Source organism: Salvelinus alpinus, chromosome 2, assembly GCF_045679555.1.
Source record: "Salvelinus alpinus chromosome 2, SLU_Salpinus.1, whole genome shotgun sequence".
NCBI lineage: Eukaryota > Metazoa > Chordata > Actinopteri > Salmoniformes > Salmonidae > Salvelinus > Salvelinus alpinus.
In genome coordinates, this window is record NC_092087.1 from 113,380,988 (window position 1) to 113,403,184 (window position 22,197).

Sequence of the window (22,197 nt, forward strand, 5' to 3'; positions counted from 1 at the left end):
ATGACCTGCATTGATGAGACACACAGTGTGGATGAATGATCAGTAGTCGACAGGGTAAAAATAGCACTCCTAAAGAAGATGCATTTTCCAGTTAGATACCAACTTGATGTAATGTCAACTTTATACATTTCTATCCCAGGACCAGTCAATTTTCAAATTCTCAAAAAATCTGCTGTGGATTACCCAGAATCCAATACCTTTATCACTGAGTGTATTACACCGAGTGTAATGTAAACACACGAGCAGCGCAGCGGTCTAAGGTATGGCATCTCAGTGCTAGAGGCGTCACTACAGACCATGGTTCAAATCCAGGCTGTATCATAACAGGCCGTGATTGGGAGTCCCATAGGGCAGCGCACAATTGGCCCAGCATCGTCTGGGTTAGAGTTTGGCCGGGGTAGGCCGTCAATGTAAATAAGAATTTGTTCTTAACTGACTTGCCTAGTTAAATATAGATTAAATATATTGAAAACATGTAGCTTCATTACACCGTTACACTGCCATACAAACTCAGTAGCACAGAGTAGATCATCCATATGACCTTGGGAAATAGTGCATTGTGGGTAGTTTAGAAGATTTCCCGAAATAAGTTTTTTTTTAAATGTAATAACGCAAAAACATAACTGTTTGTACTTATAGGTAACCATATCGTGACTACAACTAGCTTACTAAGTCTTTAACCACACTGTATTGTTACACTGGTGAGTAAAAACTAATGCTCCCTACACTTTAACTTGTTGTCTGAAGATAAAATATTAATTTTACTCAACTGCGTTACCCACTTCAGTCAACAGATGGCGGTCTGCGACTTTAAGGTTATGCTGTGGGTGTGACGTATAATCTAGTGGACCGAACGCTTCTTTCAGCAGCAGCAACAGTTAGTCAGACACCTCGGTAGCTTGCTAGACAAAATAGCCGAATCCATAAAGCTCTTTAGACGCTTTAGTGTATATTAGCCACTGTGTTTTAAACCCACTTCTGTCGCCTAGATAGTTATCCGATTTAATTTCATATTTACGGTGTTGTTATTAGTCAGCAAGCGGGCTTGTTAAGTTAGCATTAGCCTAGCTAGCTAACATCCCCGACCATGCGGTCACTAAGCTACTCTCCTGCTAAAGGAGATGAGGATATCACAGTAAAACAAGAAGTAGAGAGTGAGGCCGTTACTGTGAAAGAAGAGGAAGACGCGTTCAGAGTGAAAGAGGAGGATATCACAGTAAAACAAGAAGTAGAGAGTGAGGCCGTTACTGTGAAAGAAGAGGAAGATGCGTTCAGGGTGAAAGAGGAGGAGGATGTTACAGTAAAAGAAGAGGGGGATGCAGTTTATGGAGTGAAAGAGGAGGAGGAAGAAGAGGAGGAAACTGGATATCTGGGCCCGGTTTCCCAAACACATCTTAAGGCATCCAATGGTTCTAACGATGAATTTAGCCATAAGGTGGTTTTGAGAAACTGTTCCCTGATTAACACTAGTAAGTACCTTCTAAAAAACAGAGGCACAAACTCTGCAGTTGTTGAACTGATGTTTGGTGTTAAAGGGGAAATCTGCAATTGCTACATCCATATTGTGACTTTTAAATTATTTATTTATAGCCATTGATTCTTGAAGAATTGAAGAATATAACACATGCCTCATGGGCTGAGTTCAACTGCTTGCCCCATCAGAACCCCAAATAAGCTTTTTTTACTCCAATGTTTAGAAACAATGTAAAGTAACACTGTATAGCCTCAACATGGTTAAAATTATAATGTTGATTTCATGGATGGTCAGTCCTTGCATCCATAGGTCTGTCTGTCTCTAGTTACATTTCTCCAACCCCATAATCATCTTATTACTAAAACAGTGGTGGAATGACAGATTTGTTATTGTTTGAACTGCAGATTGCTGGGTTGTGTGGGTTTTTTAAACAGCAACAAAATGGCTGCCCAGAGACTTGGTTTGGTAAACAGCTGAGGGATGGGGGCTGGAGAAATGTAACCACTCAAGTGCCGAATGGTGAAAGGGCGAGAGCTGGAAATATTTTACGAAAATACTTTGAGGAACTATTGTCATTCGCAATTGATTTCATTAAGACTTTGTTTACTTGCTGTTTGAGGTGAAGAAAAAATTACTTTGAGAAGCTCCACAACTCATTAGTGGTGCAGCGTTAAGACAATGAGAAGTACTATCAGACATCCCCAAATGGGCACATTTATAGGTAGGTAGACTAATCCTACTTCTATATGCGCAATCAGGTGTGCGTCATTACTCAACATTGACAGGAGTGTTTCAAATGAAAGACAATTTAATAAATTGACAAAACTCGCGTATCTTGCGGGGCCAGGTCTGGGTGGTCTGCCAGGGGCTGTTTCATTTAGTATCCGTTTGGGTCAGCATTATGAAAACCTAGTTTCCCTCCTTCAGGGAACAGTAGTTATAGTCAGCTTATGATAAACTTCAACGTAAATTCTGGATCTTGCTGTTTGACAGTCAAATGACAAACATCACGACATGCAACAACAACCAAAGTGCTTCTTCATTCATTACTCTGGTCAAGACAGTTATGCAGTGCTCCACGTTGGATCCAACATCCCTAACAAATTAATGTTTATAATGTTATTGTCTGCTTGATTTACAGTAGGGTCTCGTTAGTCTGTTTACACACAGAGATACTTAGCTCATAATGTGTAGAGAACTGTTCCTTGATGGATAGGCTATTGTACAACACACAGAGCTATTTTCCTTTATTCAGGACATTTAGAATGACAACACATTACAGAGTAGCCTAGTGGGATTATTCACAAAATTATCTGGTGTTCAGGTTATGAAATGTCATGACAAAGACATTTTAGTTTCCATGTTTCACCTGAAATATTAAATGATTTATAGTCCTAGGTCTATGTTGTTATGGGTCCTACAGTAGGTCTATGTTGTTGTTAGGTGAAGTTATGGGTCCTACAGTAGGTCTATGTTGTTGTTAGGTGAAGTTATGGGTACTACAGTAGGTCTATGTTGTTGTTAGGTGAAGTTATGGGTCCTACAGTAGGTCTATGTTGTTGTTAGGTGAAGTTATGGGTCCTACAGTGGGTCTATGTTGTTGTTAGGTGAAGTTATGGGTCCTACAGTAGGTCTATGTTGTTGTTAGGTGAAGTTATGGGTCCTACAGTAGGTGTATGTTGTTAGGTGAAGTTATGGGTCCTACAGTAGGTGTATGTTGTTAGGTGAAGTTATGGGTCCTACAGTAGGTCTATGTTATTGTTAGGTGAAGTTATGGGTTCTACAGTAGGTCTATGTTGTTGTTAGGTGAAGTTATGGGTCCTACAGTAGGTCTATGTTGTTGTTAGGTGAAGTTATGGGTCCTACAGTGGGTCTATGTTATTGTTAGGTGAAGTTATGGGTCCTACAGTAGGTCTGTGTTGTTGTTAGGTGAAGTTATGGGTCCTACAGTAGGTCTATGTTGTTGTTAGGTGAAGTTATGGGTCCTACAGTAGGTCTATGTTGTTAGGTGAAGTTATGGGTCCTACAGTAGGTCTATGTTGTTGTTAGGTGAAGTTATGGGCCCTACAGTAGATCTATGTTATTGTTAGGTGAAGTTATGGGTCCTACAGTAGGTCTATGTTGTTGTTAGGTGAAGTTATGGGTCCTACAGTAGGTCTATGTTATTGTTAGGTGAAGTTATGGGTCCTACAGTAGGTCTATGTTGTTGTTAGGTGAAGTTATGGGTCCTACAGTAGGTCTATGTTATAGTTATGGGTCCTACAGTAGGTCTATGTTGTTGTTAGGGGAAGTTATGGATCCTACAGTAGGTCTATGTTGTTGTTAGGTGAAGTTATGGGTCCTACAGTAGGTCTATGTTGTTAGGTGAAGTTATGGGTCCTACAGTAGGTCTATGTTATTGTTAGGTGAAGTTATGGGTCCTACAGTAGGTCTATGTTGTTGTTAGGTGAAGTTATGGGTCCTACAGTAGGTCTGTTATAGTTATGGGTCCTACAGTAGGTCTATGTTGTTGTTAGGTGAAGTTATGGGTCCTACAGTAGGTCTATGTTGTTGTTAGGTGAAGTTATGGGTCCTATAGTAGGTCTATGTTGTTGTTAGGTGAAGTTATGGGTCCTACAGTAGGTCTGTGTTGTTGTTAGGTGAAGTTGTGTATCCTACAGTAGGTCTATGTTGTTGTTAGGTGAAGTTATGGGTCCTACAGTAGGTCTATGTTGTTGTTAGGTGAAGTTATGGGTTCTACAGTAGGTCTATGTTGTTGTTAGGTGAAGTTGTGTATCCTACAGTAGGTCTATGTTGTTGTTAGGTGAAGTTGTGGGCCAATTTGTTAAACACTTAATGTACAAACCCTCAGTTTCAGGCTGATGGCAAAGCTAGCTAAAGAGCATTTTACTGGTTGAAGTGTTTTATAAGTATAAAGCAGTTGATTTGCGACAATAACACAAAGATATTAAGCAGGAGATTCAAAGGAGCCTAACAGTTATAATCCAAAAGTAATGTGAAATGCTATTTTTGCTGTCAGCCTATGAGAACTCCCCTGTGTTTTCCCCCATGGTGGTGAATTAGTAAATAGACACAGAGCTTAATGTGAGTTTCCTTGAGTAGCACTCCTGATCTTGCGCTGTAATATTCAGAATACATTGTGGAAAACTAAAATCTTTGTTCACCATTTTTGTTCCAGACAGATATACTACATCCATAACTAGTGGTTTCCTCATTACCAGATATACTACATCCATAACTAGTGGTTTCCTCATTACCAGATATACTACATCCATATCTAGTGGTTTCCTCATTAGCAGGGAGGTGTTTCTGCAATCAAATTGTGTGTGCATCGCCCTTGTGCTGCAATTTTAGCAAACACAGAAAGGGGCCTTTTTTGGGTGATCAAAGGTCGTCTGCCACACTGCTTAGGTTTTGACTGTCTTAAGACAAATGTAAAATAATTTAACAGACCTCTGGGCATCACCTTTTACCTCAAATAAACAGTGGATTTCTGCTGTTGTGGCCCTTTAACCGTCTGACTTTGTTGTTCACACAGGAGAGAGATGTGACTATCGTGGATCCTCTGGGGAGCCTCAACAGCCTCATGACGCTGATGAGGCAGAGAAGAGTCTCTCCACATCAGAACACCTCAAGAAACACCAGTGGAGACCCACAGGGAAGACATCTCACTGCTGCTCTGACTGTGGGAAGAGATTCACCTCATCAGGCATTAAAATTCACCAGAGAACACACACAGGAGAGAAACCTTATAGCTGTGGTCAATGTGGGAAGAGTTTTGGTCAATCTTGCCATCTGGTATCACACCAAAGAACACACACAGGAGAGAAATCTTACAGCTGTGGTCAATGTGGAAAGAGATGTTCTACATCTAGAAATCTGACTGTACACCAGAGAATACACACAGGAGAGAAACCTTATAGCTGTGGTCAATGTGGGAAGAGTTTTGGTCAATCTTGCCATCTGGTATCACACCAAAGAACACACACAGGAGAGAAACCTTACAGCTGTGGTCAATGTGGAAAGAGATGTTCTACATCTAGAAATCTGACTGTACACCAGAGAATACACACAGGAGAGAAACCTTATAGCTGTGGTCAATGTGGGAAGAGTTTTGGTCAATCTTGCCATCTGGTATCACACCAGAGAACACACACAGGAGAGAAACCTTATAGCTGTGGTCAATGTGGAAAGAGTTTTTCTACACCTGGCTCTCTGGCTCTGGACCAGAGAACACACACAGGAGAGAAACCCTATAGCTGTGGTCAATGTGGGAAGAGTTTTGGTCAATCTTGCCATCTGGTATCACACCAGAGAACACACACAGGACAGAAACCTTACAGCTGTGTTCAATGTGGGAAGAGATATTCTACATCTAGCAATCTGACTGTACACCAGAGAATACACACAGGAGAGAAATCTTATAGCTGTGGTCAATGTGGGAAGAGTTTTGGTCAATCTTGCCATCTGGTATCACACCAGAGAACACACACAGGAGAGAAACCTTATAGCTGTGGTCAATGTGGGAAGAGTTTTGGTCAATCTTGCCATCTGGTATCACACCAGAGAACACACACAGGAGAGAAACCTTACAGCTGTGGTCAATGTGGGAAGAGATGTTCTACATCTGTCAATCTGACTGTACACCAGAGAACACACACAGGAGAGAAACCTTGTTGCTGTGATTAATGTGGGAAGAGTTTTGGTCAATCTGGAGAGCTGACAGTGCACCAGAGAACACACACAGGAGAGAAACAGTTTAGCTGTGATCAATGTGGGAAGAGTTTTGTTCGATCTGGCCATCTGACAGTGCACCAGAGAACACACACAGGATAGAAATCTCTTAGCTGAGACCAGAGATAATCTGATAAAATATCTCTGATCAAATATCAGAAAATGTATATGTGAAGGAGTTGTTTCATGATATCAACTAATTAATGTCACAATGTAGAATGTTTTAACATTGTAGTAGGAGTATTTTAATGTCTCAATGTAGAATGTTTTAATATATAGTATATTAATATACTCTGCAGTCAGTCAGTCAGAATGTCACAATGTAGAACCCTAAACGTTTTCCCCCTTATCAATTGATTTCAACATGATATGGATATTAGGCTCATTGGGGGAAATCCAGGCTCTGAATTGAAAGAGTACTATTTATGTGATTTAACACAAAGTGACACCTCCGTTGTCCTCTAACCAGTGATGTACACATTATTCCCAGAATCAACTGATTTCAACATAATATCGATGAGCTATGACAAATAAATGTTGTGTTCCTTTGGTTAGTGACCCCTAAACTTAAATGCATCACTCCAAAATGTAGCTGACTGTCTTCTGCAGGTTGTCCTCTAACCAGTGAGCTAAAAGATATCTCCCATTTCCATGTGTTTTTTTAGTTGTGTTAGTTTCAACAGCACCTACAACCGGATTTACCCCCTAATCGATATCAGTGATTTATTGCTACTTGTCAAAACAACAGTGTTTTTGGTGCTTGTGCAGTTTATAAGGAGCTTGTTTAAAAATTACAAGTAATATGACTATTGTGGCAGATGTTTGTGTATATAGTACATTTTATGTTTAGGTTTTCAATATATCACAAACTGTTTCTGCATATTGGTTATTGATTTGGACACGTTAAAACTGTGTTTTGACATTGGGCTATCCCACCTGGCAAAATGTCATTGAAAAGACATTGAAAATATGACTATGCAATCAAATATTTCATATTTACATTTCATGTAACATTTAGTAGTGATATTTATTCATGCAACCAACTGACAGTTTTTTGGGTACAATTATATGGACATTGTTGCCCTGTTTTTAGAATATCAGGGTTAATTCTCAGATGTGCCAACCCAAATGTACTAGAGCATGACATTGGGGACTGGGCCCCGATCCAACAACATGCCTATCGAGTGAACCCTGAAAAGAGAGAGAAGCTCTGCAGTGAGGTGGAAAGTTACTGCAGATATTGCAGGAGTTTCCTTTTGAAATCAGACATGTCCGTGGTGAGAACAACCTGGTTGCTGATTGTCTCAAGGGGGGCTGTCAAAATGTTTTGTGTTTTGCGTTTAGCCAGTGCATTGCCATGGATCACAGTTTATTTTTACTGCACGTTTTTCCGTATTGGAGATGAGTTTTGTTTGGGCTCGTTCCAAGGGGACGAGAGTTCTAGAAGCTATAGAAAGAAAAATCTTTGTGGTAATAATAAAAAATAAATATTGTTTTTAATTGTTGTTTGCCAGTAGACAGACACCATGTTTATATTGGTGACGGTGAAGCATTGTAGTTGATTATAATGTGAAATGGAAGTTGTTTTCTGTTGTTGGTGAGCAAACTCTTAAGGTGTTAGTTAGTCTTTGGTTTTTCCATTTATGTTTTGAGGTTGGACTTTAGCACGTATAGCTCATTAGCACGTAGGATGCACTGATAAGTGTCACCTCGTTAGTCAGTATGTGTTACACCTGTGTTGGCTTGTCCATCTCGTTAGTGGGAAGGTGTTTCACCTGAGCTGGTCCAGGTTCTATTTAAGAGTGTCTGGCCCAGTGCTCCAGTTGTCTTGATAGATGTGGAGAGTCAACACCTTTAGTTGCTCCACCTTTTTGGTTTGCTTCCTGTCTTTAAGTTTATTGTGGGTTTTTATTTTGTTTTCCTCTTCTTGGGCAGATTTAGTGGGTCTCATGGTTGGTGTCTTTTAGGTCCCAGTTGTTGTTACTAGTCAACTTTCAGTGGACACCCCCATAGTGTCTTTGAGAACCCCTCCTAAAAAACAAGCTTATATTTTGGGTTGGATATTGCATCCAATTAGTGTTTTAATCAATGGCCTTTCCTTAGAATGCTCATTGGTCTTTCAGTTGTTAATCTTCTGTTTTTTTTATCGTGTTATTTTTGTGTACTAAATATTTCGGTTTATTTTCATTGTTTTCTCCTGTGAAGCCATTGTGTTGCATCCATGTCTGAAATGTGCTGTATAAATAAAGCTTAATTTGATTTTAACAAATGAACGACCAATCAACAGACTCTTGGTCCATCTTAGTATGAAAATCAGTATCAATCCCACTTTTCAAGCCTGCTGAAGGCGTGGTGGAGTGGTAAACACCACCCCCGGCTCTACCAGGGGCTTGAGGTGGTTTCCCACAGCTCTGATGGTGGAGTGGTAAACACCACCCCCGGCTCTACCAGGGGCTTGTGTTGGTCTCCCACAGCTCTGCTTATGTCATGTTCTTTGGCCTTGCCGTTCCATTTCTTGACTGCCCCTGCAACACAGAAAGAAACACATTTAGTCATATTATATAAAACACTCAAAGTAATGGATGTGGAGCATCTATGGCCTCAGTTACACCTGGCACCTAAATGTGACTTCTGTCATCTGATCACTCCAAGCTGCATTCGGTTCAGATCTACCAGGATGGGCCTTTGACATAGTCTGGATGCAGTCAGGCCACTGAATATAAATAAGCAATGTGAAGAGATGGGGTGAATGAGTGGGGAAAAGTACATTTGACACAAATTACCTTCATAATATCAAAGAACAAATGTGTGCCTGAGGGGAAATTACCTTTCATACAGCCAAAAGGGGTGAGAAATTACACCAATACAATTTGCACTAACGTAAATAAACATAGATGATGGAACATATTCCCTTTTGCTTACGTGATGAACTGCTAAGGGGACATAAATATTTACCATCTAAACCATGTGTGACCTCTCACCTCTCTGGCTGTAGAAGTGTTCTTCCTAACCAGTCCCTCAACAGCTCTCTGACTGAGCTCCACCCTCACTGGGTCTTCAGAGGAGAGGAAGGCTGAGGAGGGATGGAAGGATGAATGGATCAGTCAGTCAATAAAGTGTAGAGCTGCTGTCTGACAAAATCACTATTTTAGTAGTTCATTAAAGTAAATAAGGCTTTATGACTGATGTATACTAACTATCAATCACTTAGATCATGTATTTTCAGGTAGCGATACATCTTTGGGACGTCCGTAGCCCGTTGAAGTTGACATTTAAAATGGTTAAGTTAGGGGTTAAGGTTAGGGTTTAGGGTTGTCTGAAAATAAAATGTACATTTTCCTCACCTGCGTCCAGTCAGCAGATGGACTAGATGCCGCTTAGGCCGCCCGTTGTGACTCCGTCAAGAATTCAGCAGAGCAAGTTTGTATGAAGGTCTGGTTATTAAATGTGGTTATTAAATGGGTACATAGTTCAATAGTAATATCCTCTAAAACGCTCTGGTGACAAACTTTGCTGCCCTGTTTCCAGTTGTCCACATGGCTGGGAGAACCTATTCAAGTAAGTAAATAGATTTTGGAAATGTAAAGGAGCAACGATGTATTATTAGCTAACTAACTACAGTGCAGGCTAACTCAAATGAGCTAGCTAGTTGGCTAGCAAATACTGTATAGATAGATAGATAGCTAAGTGAATTAAATATCATCAGCTGTCTAACTTCATATTAGCTAGCTATCTTGATGTATTTATCACTGTCAAAAACAAACTCCAAAAGCATTTGTAGGTAGCTAGCTAACAGCCATGGAGGGTGAAAGGATAGCAGCCCCAACTGTCAGTGAGAGAGGAGGCTATTCTGGATAGGGCAGGTACTTTTGTGTAGTTCCTGTCCCTAGAAGTGAGGACGGAGATAATAGTAACATAATATTCAGTGTGGTGTAATTTGACTATAATGAAGTGTGTTTCTTGTGAGGTTTTCTGTCCTCAGATAAAGAGATCTATGAAAGCCAGTCTACATATGAAGAGGTCCCAATGAAGAGCAGTGGTTCTCAGTCCTGGGGACTCAAAGAGGCACATTGTTGTTTTTGCCTCAGCACTGCAGGGCTGATTCAAATGGTCAACTCATCATCAAGCTTCAAGTGGTATTTATGTATTCATTTGTGATGCCATCCTTGATATGATCCTGTTATTGTCACATGCTACACATGTACATATATGTGCCCATGCATCTATCAATCCAATGTTATCATGATTTGTTATCAGGGATATTATACTTTAGTAATCCACAATGACCTGGTGATGTAACAGTCTAATAATTACATTGTCTTCCATATTCCTACAGATACCTTGTAACTGGAGATTCCTGCAAAACGATTGCCTACAGTTAATGTGTAGGGCACTGCAAGGTTGGGTGACCAGGGTCATCTGGGACTGCCTCCTGGAGGAATTCAGGTGTGTGAAGGCTACCTGTGTCCTGCGTAACTTCATGAGGATGGACACGAGGACCAGGAGGGGATCTGCAGCTCGCCGCCGTGTCCCAGAGGAGGAGTCTGCTGCTCTGCAGGATGTTTCAAGGATGGGGTCCAACAACACAGCAAGAGAGGCAATCCGTGTTCGGGAGATCTTCACCTCCTACTTCTTCAAAGAAGGTGCTGTTCCCTGGCAACACCATAGACTACACTATGCTCAACCAAAGGCTCTTTTAACAGGGTGCTGTTTAGGTAAGGGTGTGATGTCTGTGCAAAAACAAAACAGGCTATTTTAAATCACCCATATTGAAAAAATGTAGAACAATTAGACACCCTATAACCCACACCTACACACTCATGTATCAATCTGATTGATGGATTGTGCAGTAAGCAGGCTCAGGTGTATAACTGTGGCTCCTTCCACCTTCAAAGAATAGGCAAGAGGGCCAACCATGGAGAATAGTAAGACACTTCATTATTTCTATAACTACGCTATATTGTTTGTCCTTGTGGGTCCATTCATGTTTTTCAGCATAAAGTACTCTGCAGCCACTTAGTGTGGTGTGGACACCAGGTGAGGCCACACACAGATTCCTGTTGAACACTGTGGCTTTAACTACCTTATTTTCTCAATAACAGTCTCTCTCCTTCACTTCATCCCTCTCTCCCCTTCTCCCTAAATCCTCTAGGTTATATCAGCTGTGTCGGTGAACCCCTCCTGCATCTGGACTGGCTACATAGAGGGCACAGCATGATCAGATGTGAGAGGTCACTTGGTCAGGTCAACAGGAAGTATTATTAAAGAGATGCTTTACATTGAAATACAGATAGATGCAGTAGTCCCAGAGTTAATGATCCCAGGTCAGTTTATATTATACAGGAAGTATTATTAAAGAGATGTTTTACATTGAAATACAGATAGATGCAGTAGTCCCAGAGTTAATGATCCCAGGTCAGTTTATATTATACAGGAAGTATTATTAAAGAGATGCTTTACATTGAAATACAGATAGATGCAGTAGTCCCAGAGTTAATGATCCCAGGTCAGTTTATATTATACAGGAAGTATTATTAAAGAGATGCTTTACATAGAAATACAGATAGATGCAGTAGTCCCAGAGTTAATGATCCAAGGTCAGTTTTGCATTTCACCTCCTGATTGATGACTAACAATGTTAGAATTAAAACACAAGGCTTAAACATGCTCTCTCTCTCTCCATCTGTCTCTCATTTACATTTACATTTAAGTCATTTAGCAGACGCTCTTATCCAGAGCGACTTACAAGTCTCTCGTCTGCAGATATGTTTTGATGTGAGAGGATGCCAACCCCCAGTCCCATCATCGCCACCTCACCTTTTTTTAAGATAACCTTTAGGCCGACGTGAGACACTATTATGTAATTGTGATGAACTGAGAGAATATTTCGGTAGCACTGTGTTTCATTAATCATGTGCTGCCTTCCCTGCTCCTATGTGCTTACTTCTTTCCCTTTCTGTCTTTAACACCTCTCTCTCCACCTCCTCTTTCTTCCTCTGTTTTTATAATGCACAACAGATGTGCATTGAAGGACAGATTGAACTTGTATTTATAACACTTGGATAATGAGCTTTTCAATAAAGCGTTTCACATTCTCTACTGTTTGAAATGAAGTGTAATGTGATGAAATACTCCACCTATCCTGTGTTTATCAGATCAATGCAGATGAAGGGCATTAGATGTTGAGATGAACCGGTGTTGGAGTATTTACATGATGCATAGGAAGTGTAGTGTTCTGTTTTTTAACATTATGTTTCTGTATATATGAATTAACTAGTTAAATCCTGTTTCTAGTCTATTAGTTACAATGTGTAACCATTGATGTCCCAGGACCAAGATTGGTAAACACTGTTGAAGTGTATAATTGTAATACATACATGCAGACACAGCGTCATTCAAAGACTGGAATTTGATACTCCTGGTATTGGATATGACTGAAAAATAATCTCAAAGACATTCATACCTAAACTGCCTAAACTGCACCTTTATTTGCCAAGGTAGAGTACATGATCAGTGAATATATTAAATGTACAGGCTACAATGTGGGGATCTCATGCATGGTAATAACTACATGTATATACGACTTGCATCCTTGGCACAACATGATATTATATTCTACTCAATCCATAGGCTTCATTAATGTCATTCAGGCTGTTTTGAAGTTGATACAACTGGCTATGATAGCTGAGGTTCATAGCTAGGTTCTGAACTAATATGTATACCAAACGGTTGGGTCCATACACAGATCGGCTAGATAGCTAGCTACACATCCATGGGTATACAGGGATTTTAATCATCCACTGCACAATAAGCAAGAACATAGCTAGCTACGTGATTTCATCTATCTGCATAGCAAATATAAGCAAGGAAAGCTTACAAAATTGTTCATTCAATTTGCAGTAAATTCTTCAGCTAGCTAGATTCTATACATCCACTGTTTTCCAAAAACGACAGTCTGGTTTGCTGGTTGTTTCAGGAGTCCCTAAAACAACCAGAATTACAATGTCATTTTCATGTCACAACACCCATAAAGCTAGCCAGCTAGCTGGCTAATGTTAGCTAGTCAGCTAGCTGGCTATGTTAGCTAGTCAGCTAGCTGCCTAATGTTAGCTGGTTAATGTTAGCTAGTCAGCTAACTGGCTAATGTTAGGGAGTCAGCTAGCTGGTAAATCACGATCGTAAATGCATACATCGTTTGTCTCTACATGAACTAACATTCCTGTCAACTGTACATGTTTTTGCATGATTAGTTATGACGTTATAATCCCTTACATTTGTTTCCATCCTAGTATTTCTGTCCGCCATCTTTGATTCAGTTCTGTGTAGGGGTTCCCCTCTCTTCTAGTATTTCTGTCCGCCATCTTTGATTCAGTTCAGTTCTGTGTAGGGGTACCCCTCTCTTCTAGTATTTCTGTCCGCCATCTTTGATTCAGTTCAGTTCTGTGTAGGGGTACCCCTCTCTTCTAGTATTTCTGTCCGCCATCTTTGCTGAAGAAAGTCTAACAGTCACTAGTTCAGCAGCAGCCTACCCCGGTCCTAGTGCAGGCCCGGTAAAAAGTTTAAGATGAGATGGAACGGTTGACAAAAAAAAGAAATTACAGAAAAAATATATTGACTGATATTGATTTATTTAGTGGGGGCTAATTAATATTTTAGTTCTAGCGACGTCCCTGATTCCTACCCTTTAACTTGTTGTCTGAAAATAAAATATACATTTTACTCAACTGCGTTACCCACTCCAGTCAGCATATAGCGGTCTGCGACTTTAAGGCAATGCTGCTACTGTGACGTATAATCTAGTGGACGGAACGCTTCTTTCAACAGTAGAAACAGTTCGTCAGCCACCTCGGTAGCTTGCTAGACAAAATAGACGAACCAACAAAGCTCTTTAGACGCTTTCGTAATTATTAGCCACTGTGTTTTAAACACTCTTCTGTCGTCAAGTTAGTTATCCATTTTAATTTCATATTTACGGTGTTGTTGTTATTATTCCGATAGCGGGCTGGTTAAGTTAGCATTAGCCTAGCTAGCTAACATCCCCGACCATGCGGTCACTAAGCTACTCTCTTGTTAATGAAGAGGAGGACTGCTGGACGGAGAAAGAAGCTCTCGTCAAAGAGGAGAATGAAGAGGAGGATATCACAGTAAAACAAGAAGTAGAGGGTGAGGCCGTTACTGTGAAAGAAGAGGGAGAAGCGTTCAGAGTGAAAGAGGAGGAGGATGTTACAGTAAAAGGAGAGGAGGATGCAGTTTATGGAGTGAAAGAGGAGGAGGAAGAGATGACTGTTACATCGGAAAAGGAGGAGGAAGAAGAGAAGGAAACTGGATTTCTGGGCCCGGTTTCCCAAACGCATCTTAAGGCATCCAGTGGTTCTAAGGATGAATTTAGCCATAAGATGGTTTTGAGAAACCGTTCCCTGATTAACACTAGTAAGTACTGTCTTAAAAACAGAGGCACAAACTCTGCAGTTGTTGAACTGATGTTTGGTGTTAAAGCGGAAATCTGCAATTGCTAAATCCATATTTTGACTTTTAAATTATTTATTTATAGCCATTAATTATTGAAGAATATAACACATGCCTCATGAGCTGAGTTCAACTGTTGTTCCCCATCAGAACCCCAAATAAGCTTTTTTTACTCCAATGTTTAGAAACAATGTAAATCAACAGCCTCAACATGGTTAAAACTATAATGTTGATACCATGGATAGTCAGTCCTTGCATCCATTGGTCTGTCTATGAATTTGAGAGTAGTTACATTTCTCCAGCCCCATCCATCATCTTATTAGCAAAACAGTGGTGGAATTACAGCTTTTTATTGTTTAAACTGCATATTGGTTGTTTGTTGTGTGGCTTTTTTAAAGAGACAACCTAGGATTTAAACAGAAACAAAATGGCTGACCAGAGACTTGGTTTGGTAAACAGCTGAGGGATGGGGTCTGGAGAAATGTAACCACTCTCAAATTCATAGAGAAAGCTATTGTAGCAGCCGTAATCCAACACCTAGCGACCTCGTCAAGAAGTTCGGACATCTTGGTGTAACAGTTATTAGGTGTTGGCTTGACAGTCGCTGGACCCAGGTTTGAGTTCAGCTCAGGGCTACTCCCTGTATTCACTACACTATGAGTACAAGGACTGGCCATCCATGATGTCAAAATTATAGTTTAACCAGGTTTCTAGGATATATAGTATATTCTAGAATTCATCCATGATGTCATAATGATAGTTTAACCAGGTTAATAGGATATATAGTATATTCTAGAATTCATCCATGATGTCATAATGATAGTTTAACCAGGTTTCTAGGCTATGTAGTATATTCTAGAATTCATCCATGATGTCATAATGATAGTTTAACCAGGTTTCTAGGCTATATAGTATATTCCAGAATTCATCCATGATGTCATAAAGATAGTTTAACCAGGTTTCTAGGATATATAGTATATTCTAGAATTCATCCATGATGTCATAATGATAGTTTAACCAGGTTTCTAGGCTATATAGTATATTCTAGAATTGCCAGTGGAGATTTCCTGTGGGGGTCAAAGAGCTGTTGATAAGTCATTGTATAATATTCAGCCAATTTATTTTCATGCCATTACATCAATATCGCCCAACCAGAAGAGAATAAACTCTTCCTGAGCCAACTCCTGCTGGCCTTCATAAATTCTGACGTTGCTGGTAATCGGCTCAACAAGCAGTCGGCAACCTACATTTGGAGTGCAAATGTATCTTACCATTTCTACTGATCTGGTGCCAGTTATGATTTTCATATTCACATTTTACTGGAACAGTTTAATTTCATTGATAATAGTATCTCAAAATCATTGTCTGTGATTAATCTACATTCCATCTAAATCTAAATGAAAATTATACAAATCTAAAAGTAACTTTTATAGCCAACTATGTAAAAAATAGCCTACATAAAGCCAACAAATAAAAACATTGCATTCAGCAGTCGGCAACCTTTTCCATTTGGTGCCAATTTATCTGACCATTTCTACTGATCTGGTGCCAGTTAGGATTTTCATTATTCACATTTTACTGGAACAGTTTCATTTCATTTATAATAGTATCTCAAAATGATTGTCTGTGATTAATCTACATTCTATCAAAATGAAAATTATACAAATCTAAAAGTAACTTTTATTGCCATTGCCAACTATGTAAAAATAGCCTACATGAAACCAACAAACAAAAACATTTGCAGCCTGCAGGTAGAAAATATCCTGATTAAAAAATAAATATCCTATAAATCCCATTGGCTGCACATGGCCTGTCAACAACGAACTTGAAACATTCTATCAACTATCAACTGGGTCCTCTGAAACTTGCAACATTGTATAAAATATTCTGGGCCCTCAGTTTCCTGCGCCAGTGAGTTCTGGACAGACACATCTGTCGTCTATTTGTGCAAAGGATAAGAAGTAATCAGGTATTTTATAACATTTCCACTGGATCAGAGCATTACGTTTTTCCCTTTAATGCTGAGTGGTTATCGAAAGGGCGAGAGCTGGAAATAATTTACAAATACTTTGAGCAACTATTGTCATTTGTAATGGATTCTAATAAAATTAGTTGGAGAAGCTGAATCATTTTTTTGTTGGAGAAGCTCCACAACTCATTAGTGGTGGTGCGTTAAGACAATCTGAAATACTATCAGACATCCCCAAATAGGCACATTTATAGGCCTACATTTCCGCGCAGGCCAGGTAGACTAATTTTACTTCTATATGTGTAACCAGGTAGACTAGTCCTACTTCTATATGGGTAATCAGGTTTTCGTCCTTACTCAACATTGACAGGTGTGTTTCATACGAAAAAATGAATAAATTGACAAAACTGACGCATCTTGCGGGGTCAGGTCTGGTTGTTTCATTTAGTATCTGTTTGGGTCGGCATGGGGAATGAATCTATTTCTCCATAGTATGTTCTACCGAAGTTGACCGACTGAAAGGGAGTGTAACTTTGATTATAATTACTGTTTCCTGAAGGAGGGAAACGAGGTACAACACCTGATTGGCTCCACCCCTTCCTGGGTCGGTGAAGAGCGGTATTAAATTGAAGGAATAAATCCAAGCCTCACGCTCATCACCTGTGGAAGACAGGGATTCCAGGAAGGCGTGGATTTAATAGTATGTTGTACCTAGTTTCCCTCCTTCAGGGAACAGTAGTTCTTTTCATAGCATGTGGATCTGATAGTATGTTGTACCTAGTTTCCCTCCTTCAGGGAACAGTAGTTATAGTCATAACGTTACGCTTGTCATATGATGAACTTCAACTTAAATACTGGATCTTGCTGTTGGACAGTTTTTTTGTATTCAGATCTCTGAAATCCACTCTACCTACGTAACATTTAGTGTTTCCTTATGTTACGCTGAGAAAACAGTTTTCATGGGCACAGAAATCCTAAATCATTTCAGAGTTTGCTAAATCCAATGGTTCTAACCGAGAGTCACCTTAACTTTATTGACAACACCCAAATCGATACTGTCATTAACGCGGTTCTTCAATAATTACACATAAATCTTAATACTGTAGCTGTTTAGTTAGTCACATGTTCAACTATCATCAGCTGATCCAGGAAATCATTTTTTGAATGCCAGTCAAATCGGGGCAGCAGGTAGCCTAGTGGTTAGAGCGTTGGACTAGTAACCGAAAGGTTGCAAGATCATAAAAATCTGTCGTTTTGCCCCTGAACAAGGCAGTTAACCCACTGTTCCTAGGCCGTCATTGAAAAAAAATAGTTGTTCTTAACTAACTTAGTTAAATAAAGTTAAAAATAAAAAAATATAAAAAATGACAAACATAACGACATGCAACAACAACCAAAGTGCTTCTTCATTCATTACTCTGGTAAAGACAGTTATGCCAAGCTCCACGTTGGATCCAACATCCCTAACAAATTGATGTTTATAATGTGTTATTGTCTGCTTGATTTACAGTAAGGTCTCGTTAGTCTGTTTGCACACAGAGATACTTAGCTCATAATGTGTAGAGAACTGTTCCTTGATGGATCGGCTATTGTACAACACACAGAGCTATTTTCCTTTATTCAGGACATTTAGAATGACAACACATTACAGAGTAGCCTAGTGGGATTATTCACCAAATTATCAGGTTATGAAATGTCACAACAAATACATTTTAGTTTCCATGTTTCACCTGAAATATTAAATGATTTATAGTCCTAGGTCTATGTTATTGTTAGGTGAAGTTATGGGTCCTACAGTAGGTCTATGTTGTTGTTAGGTGAAGTTATGGGCCAATTTGTTAAACACTTAATGTGCAAACCCTCAGTTTCAGGCTGATGGCAAAGCTAGCTAAAGAGCATTTTACTGGTTGAAGTGTTTTATAAGTATAAAGCAGTTGATTTGCGGCAATAACACAAACATATTAAGCAGGAGATTCAAACGAGCGTTACAGTTATTATCCAAAAGTAATGTGAAATGCACTCATAAACAACCTGTAAATGGAGGCTATTATTGCTGTCAGCCTATGAGAGCTCCCCTGAGTTTTCCCCCACGGTGGTGAATTAGTGAATAGACACAGAACTTAATGTGAGTTTCCTTGAGTAGCACTCCTGATCTTGCGCTGTAATATTCAGAATACATTGTGGAAAACTAAAATCTTTGCTCACCATTTTTGCTCCAGGCAGATATACTACATCCATAACTATCGGTTTCCTCATTGCCAGATATACTACATCCATAACTAGTGGTTTCCTCATTAGTAGGGAGGTGTTTCTGCAATCAAATTGTGTGTGCATCGCCCTCGTGCTGCAACTTTAGCAAACACAGAAAGGGGCCTTTTTTGGAGACCAAAGGTCGTCTGGCACACTGCTTAGGTTTTGACTGTCTTAAGACAATTGTAAAATAATTTAACAGACCTCTGGGCATCACCCTTTACCTCAAATAAACAGTGGATTTCTGCTGTTGTGGCCCTTTAACCGTCTGACTTTGTTGTTCACACAGGAGAGAGACGGGACTATCGTGGATCCTCTGGGGAGTCTCAACTACATCATGACGCTGCCGAGGCAGAGAAGAGTCTCTCCATGTCAGAACTCCTCAAGAAACACCAGCCGAGATCGAAAGGAAAGAAACCTCACCGCTGCTCTGACTGTGGGAAGAGATTCACATCCTCATCAGGCATTAAAATTCATCAGAGATTCCACACAGGAGAGAAACCTTATTGCTGTGGTCAATGTGGGAAGAGATTTACCTCCTCATCATGCATTAAAATTCATCAGAGAATTCACACAAGAGAGAAACCATATGGCTGTGCTCAATGTGGGAAGAGTTTTGTTCAACCTAGCCATCTGACTGTACACCAAAGAACACACACAGGAGAGAAACCATATAGCTGTAATCAATGTGGGAAGAGTTTTACTACTTCTAGCTATCTAACTATACACCATAGAACACACACAGGAGAGAAACCATATAGCTGTGATCAATGTAGGAAGAGTTTTTCTACATTTGGCTCTCTAACAATACACCAGAGAACACACACAGGAGAGAAACCATATAGCTGTGATCAATGTGGGAAGAGTTTATCTTCATTTTCCTCTCTAACAATACACCAGAGAACACACACAGGAGAGAAACCATATAGCTGTGATCAATGTGGGAGGAGTTTTAGTACTTCTAACTATCTGACAGTACACCAGAGAACACACACAGGAGAGAATCCGTTATGTGATCAATGTGGGAAGAGTTTTAGTACTTCTAACTATCTAACTATACACCTTAGAACACACACAGGAGAGAAATCTTATAGCTGTGATCGATGTGGGAAGAGTTTTACTCAGCAAAACAGCCTGAATATACACAAGTGGACACACAGGGGAAGGGATACTCTTATAAAAGATCTCTGATTAAACATAAAATACATCAAGGAGTTGTTTCATGATATCAATGAAATGATGTCACAATGTAGAATGTTTTAACATTGTAGAAGGAGTATTTTAATGATGTCACAATGTAGAATGTTTTAACATTGTAGTAGGAGTATTTTAATGATGTCACAATGTAGAACCCTAAACGTTTGTCCCCTGTTCTATTGATTTCAACATGATATGGATATTAGCCTCAGGGGGAAAATCCAGGCTCTGAATTCGAAGAGTACTATTTATGAGATTTATCAGAAAGTGACTAACAAAAAACGAGTTGTCCTCTAACCAGGGATGTACACATTATTCCCAGATTCCGTGTGGTTTTTGAGCTGTTAGTTTTAACAGGACGTGCAACCTCATCTCCATCCTGTCACACAAATTATTTTAGCATGATATCGATGAGTGATGGCAAATAAGGGTTGTGTTCCTTTGTTTAGCGACCCCTACATTTAAATGCATCACTCCAAATTGTAGCTGACTGTCTTCTGCAGGTTGTCCTCTAACCAGTGAGGTAAATGATATCTCCCATTTCCATGTGTTTTGTTTAGTTGTGTTAGTTTCAACAGCACGAACAACCTGATTTCCCCCCTAATCGATATCAGTGATTTATTGCTACTTGTCAAAACAACGTTTCTGGTGCTTGTGTAGTTTATAAGGAGCTTGTTTAAAAAAATACAAGAAATATGATTATTGTGGCAGATGTTTGTGTAAATAGCACATGTTAGGTTTAGGTTTTAAATTTATCCCAAACTGTTTCTGCATATTGGTTATTGATTTGGACACGTTAAAACTGTGTTTTGACATTGAGGCTAGCCCACCTAGCAAAATGTAATTGAAAAGTCGTTGAAAATAAGACTATGCAATCAAATATTTTTTTAAACATTTTTTATTATACCATGCCTTACCATTAAGTTAATTATTGACAATACATATTAAACAAAGGAGTGTCCATTTGGTTTTGATCATTCATATTTACAATTCATGTAACTTTTAGTAATCATAATTATTTATGCAATCAACTGACAATTTTCGGGTATAAATATATTGACATTGTTGCCCTTCTTTTAGAATAGCAGGGTTCATTCTCAGATGTGCCAAACCAAATGTACTAGATCATGACATTGGGTACTGGGTCCCGATCCAACAACATGCCTATCTAGTGAATCCTGAAAAGAGAGAGAAGCTCCGCAGTGAGGTGGAAAGTTACTACGGATATTGCAGGAGTTTCCTCTTGAAATCAGACATGTCTGTGGTGAGAACAACCTGGTTGCTGATTGTCTCAAGGGGGGCAGTCAAAATGTTTTGTGTTTTGCGTTTAGCCAGTGCATTGCCATGGATCACAGTTTATTTTTACTGCACGTTTTTCCGTATTGGAGCAGCAGCAGCTGACTGCCCAGTTCAACATCAGTTCACCGTCTCACCTCATACTGTATTGGAGCAGCAGCAGCTGACTGCCCAGTTCAACATCAGTTCACCGTCTCACCTCATACTGTATTGGAGCAGCTGACTGCCCTGTTCAACATCAGTTCACCGTCTCACCTCATACTGTATTGGAGCAGCAGCAGCTGACTGCCCTGTTCAACATCAGTTCACCGTCTCACCTCATAATGTATTGGAGCAGCAGCAGCTGACTGCCCGGTTCAACATCAGTTCACCATCTCACCTCATACTGTATTGGAGCAGCAGCAGCTGACTGCCCAGTTCAACATCAGTTCACCGTCTCACCTCATACTGTATTGGAGCAGCTGACTGCCCTGTTCAACATCAGTTCACCGTCTCACCTCATACTGTATTGGAGCAGCAGCAGCTGACTGCCCGGTTCACCGTCTCACCTCATACTGTATTGGAGCAGCAGCAGCTGACTGCCCGGTTCAACATCAGTTCACCGTCTCACCTCATACTGTATTGGAGCAGCAGCAGCTGACTGCCCGGTTCAACGTCAGTTCACCGTCTCACCTCATACTGTATTGGAGCAGCAGCAACTGACTGCTCGGTTCAACGTCAGTTCACGTCTCACCTCATACTGTAATGGAGCAGCAGCAGCTGACTTGATCGTTGATGCTAATCAGCATGTTTGAATCTGAGAGTAAATAGA

General features: G+C 39.9%; 1 protein-coding gene and 1 long non-coding RNA gene across 2 annotated transcripts; both read left to right on the forward strand.

Moving 5' to 3' along the window:
- The first annotated feature begins 10,915 nt into the window (after positions 1-10,915).
- Positions 10,916-12,303, forward strand: LOC139550572 (uncharacterized). The gene is made up of 2 exons (XR_011670077.1): positions 10,916-11,432; positions 11,972-12,303. It is a non-coding gene; the product is annotated as an uncharacterized lncRNA (long non-coding RNA).
- Positions 12,304-14,041: 1,738 nt separating this feature from the next.
- Positions 14,042-21,472, forward strand: LOC139548992 (zinc finger protein 180-like). The gene is made up of 2 exons (XM_071359020.1): positions 14,042-14,638; positions 19,183-21,472. The coding sequence occupies exons 1-2, from the start codon at positions 14,254-14,256 to the stop codon at positions 20,082-20,084; spliced, it is 1,287 nt and encodes a 428-aa protein (XP_071215121.1). The 5' UTR covers positions 14,042-14,253; the 3' UTR covers positions 20,085-21,472.
- The last annotated feature ends 725 nt before the right edge of the window (positions 21,473-22,197 follow it).

Bases quoted from the DNA above. Each gene is read 5' to 3' on its own strand.
- LOC139548992 (XM_071359020.1), top strand. From the start codon at position 14,254: ATGCGGTCACTAAGCTACTCTCTTGTTAATGAAGAGGAGGACTGCTGG. The intron at 14,639-19,182 runs GTAAGTACTGTC...TTGTTCACACAG, and splicing joins CCGTTCCCTGATTAACACTA to GAGAGAGACGGGACTATCGT.